This window comes from Bos indicus, chromosome 19 (assembly GCF_029378745.1).
Source record: "Bos indicus isolate NIAB-ARS_2022 breed Sahiwal x Tharparkar chromosome 19, NIAB-ARS_B.indTharparkar_mat_pri_1.0, whole genome shotgun sequence".
NCBI lineage: Eukaryota > Metazoa > Chordata > Mammalia > Artiodactyla > Bovidae > Bos > Bos indicus.
In genome coordinates, this window is record NC_091778.1 from 19455080 (window position 1) to 19463814 (window position 8735).

The following is an 8735-nucleotide window of genomic DNA, read 5'->3' on the forward strand; positions in this document are numbered from 1 at the left end:
CTGAGCCAAACAAATGCAAATTATGTATATTTTGAAACATTCATATTTCTATTAAGTAACCTGACAAATATGGATATTCCATAAAACATATGAAGTATAGTAAAACACCCTCAAAGATGAGCAGCAATGGCTAAAGTTAAATATGTCATTGTAAAGAGATGGTTGTCACCATCATGAAAAAAACTTTGAAGTTTAAAGGACATACCATCAAATCATAACAAAATCATCAGCTTTTTCACTTAATAAGTTTAAGAGAAAAAAGTAGTTTTCCACAAAATAGAAACTTAAATTAAGAATAACCACGCCCTCAGTAAGCAATTTAGGAATGAATGGATTCTAAAATAAGCCTCATCTTCTTAAGGTAATCTACTATTTACATTTTTTAGAGGCTAAAAAACTAGACTCATATATGTTAATGGAAAACAAGTATTTCTTATACTCCCTTCAAATTTAGAACTCAAAAAGGTTCATGCATTCCACATAAATTACTTTGTAAAGCTTGAATTCAGATACTAGAAATTACTAATATGCTCATTCCTCAAAAACGGCTATTGTACCCTATAATAAAATATCAGCAGAGAAATGGTGATGCAAATATATCATAGCAAAACACTGATAGGAAGAATAGAATTGATATAATCTATATTTCAGATGAATAAATAGCCTCCATTAACAAAAGGTCTTTTTTAAAAAAGCTTCTCTCTTTACCTTTAGAGTTACTGAAAACCTCAATATTAAAGTTTCATCTGATAAAGTATAGGAAGAAGTTCTTTAAGAAGGATGGCAATACATTTTCAATCTCCATAGATAAGAGAGAAGAAAGAAGAAAAACCTATGATTCTTTTAGGCTAGTTACAAAGAACTTTTCAGTATAAATACTGAAATGTACTACTAAGGAGGTTGTAAAGTTTCTGAAAACTTTTAAGAATAAAATGTTTATCTTTGTGTAACGATTAAGAAGAAACCTTGTCTATGGGAAGAAAAGTTAAGACTGTGGGTCACAAGGTTCATCTCTTCCAACTTTATGGAGACTGTACATAGGAGAACTGACTATTAACAACCATTTGAAATAGGTTAGATCATACAAGCAACCCAGCATTCCTTAGGATAAACAAAACAAACCATATAGGCAACTACAGAAAAGCAGCCTCACCTCCCAACACCAAGTATTTCTGTTTTTTAGAAAGGTGCTGCTACTCTAGCTCAGATTTAACAAGGGATATAGTTATCAAAAGGTCATCAAAATGGAGAATATTATTAAAATTCAAGAAATTTCAGGAAATTTTGGAGGGAGGATTCAGAAGCAGCTTGCATGAAACCTAGTAAAATGGGCTCAATAAGACACCCTTCTCTCCTCACCAGTGTTTCCACTGTGCCAGGGTAGTGGCAGCCTATAAAATCTGAATACCTCTATGAAGTGCAACGAAAGTAAAAGACTTACAAATATACTAGATTTACTCTTACACCTGCATGTCAAAAGGAGTGATAAGTATATTCCAACAATGAATATTATGTTGTTGTAATGGTACAAAAGGAGTTCCCAAAACATGGTGAGTAAAGGGATAGTACTAAAAGCAATTTTGTAAAAGCAGTTTCAAGAACACTGTGAACAAAGACCACAATCACTGGGCTAAATTTGTCACCTTCCAAATTCACTAACTACTTTGAAAAAGACAGCACTCATTTGAAGATATTAAGTTGTAGTATAAGTGTTAAAAATGAGTGAGTGTCTTATACAGGCCAAGCATGCAACAAAAGAATAAAGTGATTCCTAATGCATTTTTACATGGAAAATAGACTAAATGGAATGTGTATGTCTCTTGGCTGGCAAACTGCTTAGAATCTGTCCCAAAAGACAATTTTTTACCTACGGGATACTAAATCAAGAAAATTCACTTCTACTACCAAATTTTTAAAATGGCTTCCACTCATTAGAGGACAAGAGAAATGAATCCCACAGACAGTCTAATAAACAATTATGATGTATTCTTTAATCCACTTATAGATTAACCCAAATTTACTTTTAAAGAACTTTATCACTTTAAAATCATATAGCATTCTAGATGATAACTGCAGTAATTTTTTTTTTGGGGGGGGGCCACATGGCAGCATCCAAGATCTTAGTTTCCTGATCAAGGATAGAACCCGTGCCCCCTGCAGTGCAATTGCAAAGTCTAAGCCACTGGATGGCCAGGAAAATCCTCTAGATGATCTCATTTCCATATTAAAAATATTGAAAGAAAAATTTACTACTTAATAAAATCCTCCTACTTTTATAGAGTAAATCAAGGGTCTGCAGATTATGGACCACTGGCCAAATCCAGCCTACTGTCTGTTTTTGCACAGCCTATAAGCCAGAATGCTTTTTACAGATAAACATTTCCAAGTGATTTGGTAACAGAGAACTCTAAATCCCAATTATGTTAAATACTATCCCCTCACTCCACTTTGCAAAAATAAAAGAATTCCACATTTCTTACTAGTAGGCATGTATTATAAAACACTGCAGTAGGGAATTCCTTGGTGGTCCAGTGGTTAGGGCTTAGTGCTTTCACCACCGAAGCCTAGGTTTAATCCCTGGTGAGGGAACTATGATCCTGCTGGCCATGTGGCCAAAAAAAAAAAAAAAAAAATACACTGCACTCAATCATTATATTTTGAATTTCATCAAAAATTCGTTGACATATGTTTTTCTTTTTTGTATAATACCTATATACTACCTAACATCCTCAATTCTGTTTACCGGACCACAAAGCCTAAAGTATTTACCATCTGGTCCTTTACATAAAAAGTTTCCTGAACCCTGGCATGGAGTAGACAGGTAAAGAATTGACATATTTAATTCTGCTGCCTAGTCTATCGCTTTCTTTCTAGTTATTTACAAATCTGACAGTTTTCACTAGTTAAATACATGTGCAGGCGTGCGCACAATCGCGTGTGCATGATCTCTCTCTGGATCCAGAGGGATTATCAAAAGACAAATGGTTTTAACATTTCAATCCTTCAAAATACATCTAGATAGATCTACAAAACTGAACTATGTCTTACCATAAAAAACATTGATACTTACTTAGTAACCAGCAGGAGTCTCCAAAGGAGTTTAGTTTCAAAGTTTACTGAAAAGCTTAATGGTTTTCCTAAGTCAAGACTATAACAATACCAAATGCTTAGTAAAGGTTCTCTCCTTTAAAGTTTTGTTCACTTGATATGCTCAATAAATAATCATGGGCACAGAACAAGAAACTAGCATTCCATAATTATATACGGTTAAATGTTAAAAGTAAAAATAAGTTCTCTGACACCTCTAGATTCCACTTTAAGACTAAGTAATTAAGATTAAGAAGTTTTTAAAGACATTCCTCCTACTGACTTCAGAAGTATTTCCCTTTTAATAAAACAACCACCAAAAATATAAAATGAGATTTCTTTATTGTTAGAACATAAAAGAAATACTCAGACATTAACTGGTAAACTTATGTATCAAAGATAAGTTCCCATGAGCCCTAATTTAGTAAATATTTAAATCAACTCCAACCAAACTTGAAAAAAACTATTAGCACAGAGCAAAAACATCAGTCAGTAAAATCACTTCATTTACTTCACTACTAAATCATTTCTATCAGGAATAAACTGGCAATCAACTGGGATTTACAAAAGTGGTACTTAAAAAGTTGCTTTGCAATCAATTCAATTACTCTTTCACCTCAGTTTTCATATTTAACCTTTCATTAGAGATCATACTTTAAAACAAAATTTTAACATGGTTTGATCAACTTGAAATAAGATTCATAAAATGTACCTTTTGATGTTTGTTCTGGAGTTTCGATGAGACATGTAAGTAAGAGTTCTATGCAAAAATATTGGCTATAAAAAAAGTTAAAATATTCAAATTAAATAGATGAAATTCTAGGAAAAAAATAATGCTGATGAATTTTGTTGATTACTTACCGCTATAAGATTTCGTGTTCGAAGAAATCTATAGATCTGCGTTGGTTCTAGGTAACAGAAACAAAATCCAAATGTTATCTAAATTCACTCATTACTTAAGTTGTTAAGAAAATACCAACCCAGGCCATGTTATAACCAATATAAACTAATCACCTATATGAAAATCATGTACTGAATATTTACATCAAGAAAATTAGTATGCACAATTACATTAAATGACATTCAGTCTACAACACACATTCACAAAATTCATCTACATTTATTTTAAATTTAAGGTACTCTATAATCTTGTTTTTAAGCCTTGCATATCTAAGGCAGCTATTTTTAAACGAGTTTGTATGCAGAACTGCAGAGAAGTAGTTATATTCATTTAACTTAGTTAATATAAACTATTAATAACCCATCTCTTTCTAAAAAGTAGCTAAAATGAGATAGTTGGATTCCGTAAAAGAACTCCATATTGATGCCAATAACAAAAATGAAATGTTCACTTTTTAATTGGTCTTTTCAAAAGTCTGTCCAGTAGTCAACTTAAACAGAATACAACTGTTACCCAGATAGATGTCCCAATACAGATATGAGCAAAATTAGTCCTGAAATCTAAAACACAGATCAGCTAAAATTTTCATTGAATTTATTTCTAGCTATAGTTGAAGTTTCTATTTTGCTCAAGTAAATATTACCTCAGTATGTAAATACTATCCTAACACATTTTTAAAGTAATAGATTCCCAGAATGTTTTTAATTCTGTTTACGTAAATGTGTTACAAAGGACGTAGGTTATAGATAGAAAATATTTTTATACACAAATACCATAATACCAGTTACATTAATGACATGTTAGTAATATATTTCTTTAAATAAAGCAGTATAAAAATGACTGTATTAGTAAATACATCAAAGCATATACACGTCTCAGAAACTAAGATCAATATTAGAGAAGAATCAAGTTGTTCTGTGACCAAATCTTTTTTTTTTTCCAAATCTAACTCTTAATGACAGTTCATCTCTACAAAGCAGACTCATCAGAAAGCAAGATAGATAAAACTCTTCGAGGATTTCTCTCCTCATAATGTTTAGAGAGAATTTTTAAAAATTTCCACTCAATCTTTAGTTAGCTAAGTTTTAGTCTCAAATAAACTAAAAGGAGATGAGATGTTTTAGAAAGAGTACAAACATGTATGTTTATTGTCATCACTGTGCTTTAATATTTCCAATTGAAAGCCTCTACAGATTTCCGAAACTGTATTAAGGAAATGCGAGAATGTAAATCTCTCTCAAGCAGGTTCAATACTCATTTCAGTAAAAACTGAAATTCCTTGTATTAAATTTCAATTAGAATTTCATGAAGCACTAATGAGAGAGAATGAAAGAAGGGTATTAAACAATGTAATACATCTTTCCAAGCACAGCTGATACCATGCCCTTAACATATGCCACGGAAAATTGTAAATAAAGACATTGAGTGGTAGAGTTGAGTTTATTCAAGTATCTGTAAGACATCTAGCTGTTAAATATCATCCAGATACAACATCCACACCAAAGCAGAGAGAAAACAACCAGGACGTAATATTCATTAAAGAACAGGGCAGGTTACTCATAGTCATGCTGTTTCTTACAAATTCTATTGTTTGTTTCCAGACACCTTGCCCCCTTCCTAAATTAAGTCGTAGCTCTGCCCTCGAAACAGACCTTAAAAACAGAAATTGACATCAGAAAATGTTCTGAAATGAAGACAAACACAACGGGCAGAATTCCGAAAGCGTGTCTAGAGAAGTGAGTTGCTTAAGCACTACCTGTCTCACTTTACGTCCCCCTTAAATGGGTGGAAAGATTTGAAAGGTTTAGAGCATCAAAAGGTGCCCTGTTAATGTGCAGTACCAAGTTCTTGCGAAGGCATTTCAGACTGACAATTTGGTCGATTTTACTGCATTCCTCTGTTCACAGGCTTAATTTTGCTCCTCTGAACCTACAACCGACAGCCTTGTACTTCTGGAGTACGGAAGGCATGAAAGAAAGCAAGAACTCGTCCTGTACCGCAGATCCAACTGTACAGTTCAACCGTGACCTCCTCACCTAAAAGCAGCCTGCTCTTAACGCGGGGCCCCACGGCCTCAGCTCGCGTGTAAACCTTTTGGGGAGGCACGAACCTCACCTGGAGCCCTTAGCCTATCTCCCCCAAAGCCCCTAGACTTCGAGCCCCCGTGAGCCGTAACCCCCGAAGGCGGAACAGCCCCCTCAATTTCGCCCTCCACTCCCGAATCAAACCGACTCCAGGAGACGAAGGGGGTCCCAGCACGAGTGTCCCGGCCCCCTAACGCTGCAAGAGTGGAGATTCCTGCCCTCAAAGCCTCCAACACACTCACTCTCAAAGGCCTGGAGGAAAAGCTCGTGGTCAGCCTGGACGTGCTCCATTTTCGGCTTCTTCACCGGTAACACCGCGGCCCCCGCCGCTGCCGCCGCGGAGGAGGAGGAGGAGGCCGAGTAACTGCCGCCGCCTCCACAGCCCCCGCCACCGGATTTGCCGCCCGACGCCGTCGCCGCCGCCACCGCCGCCGAACCCCCGAAACCGCCTCCCCCGGACCCCGCGCTGGGCCCCGAGCCGCCCCCTCCCCCACCGCCGTGCTTCTGAGGCGCCATCGCGGTTCCTGCCTCCTCCCCCCGCCAGCTACCCGCCGGGCGGCCCCGGAGAGTAAGCGCCTGCAATACCAACCGCTCGCCCCAGCAGGCTCCGGCGGACCGAGGGGGGAAGGAGGAGAGAGGGGAGGAGAGGGGAAGGGAAGGGAGGAGGAGAGGAGGGAAGGAGGGAGGAAAAAAAAAAGTGTCTCCTCCTGAGAACCCCGCTCCGCTCGAGAGACCGCTCACCCTAGCCTGGCCTCGCTCCGCCCACTTCCCCCGCCCGGCGCTCTGATTGGTCGGCGGGAGCGCGCGCCGCCCGGCCGCCCAGCCCGTTGGCCCGCGGATTCCCCCGTCAGTCACGCGGAGGCGCTTCTCGCGGAGGCGCGGCTTGGTTGGCCCGTGCGCGCTGCCGATCGCGGGCCCGGCCGCCTCTTTGAACTGAATTCGCGGGAAAATTAGGGGTCGGAGCGGCCTTCCTGCTGGCCCCGGTGCATTCTGGGGAGAGAGGGACCCAGCGAGCGGCTTAGGGAGCCGTTTCTCGCCTTCTGAGCGTCGTCAGTTGCCGCCCCCGGGGTATACAGGACCCCTGAGGAGAGGCGGGCCTCTGAGGAACTGGGGGGCGAGGGCCCTGTTAAATGAACCGAGATCCTTGCTGGATCGTCGAGTCTCTAACTTCACAGGAAGGGGCCTGCCTCGGGGTTTGGTCGGGTCGGGTCGGGTCGGGTCGCTTCTGGTCTAAGGGGCTAGCAGGGCGGGGATCGCTTCCCTGGTCCCCTCGTCACCACGTGCCTCAAGGCGCCCTTGGCCGAATCCCACCCAGCGAGACTCAGAGAGGACTGGGGCAGCCAAGGGCTTGCGGCTGCTGCTCTTTCGAACGCCGCAGGGCTCCACCAAAGGGAGCGATTTCTAGGGAGCTTGAATGTCCAAAAATCAAATGAAGAAAACGATTTTCTGAAGGTGCGGTGAAGCTTCAGGATGCTTACTGAGAGAGGTTGTGGCTTCTCAACATGTTAGAAGTAAAACCTAGATATTTGATCCCCGGACACCAGAAGAGTTGTCAGAGGGACAAACTAGATGATTTTTTAGAAGTATCTACACCCATCTTGAGAATCTACTCATTTTGCGCTCAAAAACTGTAGAGGGAATCCGGTGTTTCGCCTGTCTCTTTTAAAAAGAGATGCGTAGGCCCGATTCAGGCTTCCGGTCCAGACTGGTTTGGAGTCGAGCTAATACTCCGAGATTTGAATTTCAGGTTGGGCAATATGATCTCTAAGGACGTCCTTCCAGTTGAAATCCTGTGGTCTTGTATTACATTAAAATGAAATATTATCTTCGAAAATTGCAATCTATAAACACAGATCCATTTCATACTTCCAATTATATTTTTTAAATGCTTGCGTTGGGCCCTTTATAGTTAATTTCAAAATGCTGTTTACGAAGCAGGCATCTTTGGAATGGTTATTTAAATAACCAAAGCGCTTATTTTATCAATGCATTTTCTACTTAAGAAAGTGAGCTCTGCAGGTTTTGCATGTAGTATAAAATTTGGCATTTCAGAAACACATCCAAAAGTAGGTATACCTGTTGCTGGTTTTTAAGTAGTCTGTATTTTTAGTCAGACAAAAAGTTCAGAATGCTGTCCTGTGTTATACTGTTCTGTACTCAGTATTTTTTTGTTTCCCCCTGCCAAAATAAAGAAGAGATTTTGTTTTGTTCTTTAGATTTCTGAAATAACCCTTTCCTGAACTGAGAGGCTTGTGGGGTATTAGATCTTGCTAAACTGCTCATCTTTAGCTTTACAGGGTTAGAAAATGAAGTTTCATCAATTCATTCAAGGTCTGGAGTACTAAGCATACTAAGCAAATCACAAAATATCAAGTTATAAGCCTAAAGGCTAAGAGTAAATATAACTGACAAAATTACCCGTCTTCATCATTTAGGAGAATAGGGTTCTCCTTTTGAAGGGGAGGGTGGAAATACAGGTAGAGCCAAAGAGGTTATTGTAAATTTTCAGTGAATAGAGAAATGGAACCAAAGGATTTAGGATGTTGCTAAAGGGTATTTCCTTTAAGAATGCGATGGTATAGCATTCTAGGCTTCACCCTGGGCGTAGTTTTAATGTACAGTAGCTAACCAGTATTGATGATGAGAATCAAAGCTATTCATGC

The 8735-nt window shown here is 39.2% G+C and overlaps 2 protein-coding genes across 5 annotated transcripts in view; one reads left to right on the forward strand and one right to left on the reverse strand.

Annotated features, from left to right (window-relative positions):
- Positions 1-6588, reverse strand: part of SUZ12 (SUZ12 polycomb repressive complex 2 subunit) — a 38949-nt gene extending 32361 nt beyond the window's left edge. For both annotated transcript variants that reach the window (XM_019981807.2, XM_019981806.2), the window contains exons 1-3: positions 6315-6588; positions 3949-3995; positions 3800-3864 (exon numbers count right to left, since the gene is read on the reverse strand). In XM_019981807.2, coding sequence (XP_019837366.2) covers positions 3800-3864; positions 3949-3995; positions 6315-6588 — 386 coding nt within the window. The remainder of the gene's footprint in view (positions 1-3799; positions 3865-3948; positions 3996-6314) is intronic.
- The window catches only part of CRLF3 (cytokine receptor like factor 3), a 90285-nt gene extending 81996 nt beyond the window's left edge, over positions 1-8289 (forward strand). For all 3 annotated transcript variants that reach the window (XR_011561931.1, XR_011561932.1, XR_011561933.1), the window contains one exon: positions 5896-8289. The gene's annotated coding sequence lies outside the window, so the exon portion shown is untranslated. The remainder of the gene's footprint in view (positions 1-5895) is intronic.
- Positions 8290-8735: the final 446 nt, after the last annotated feature.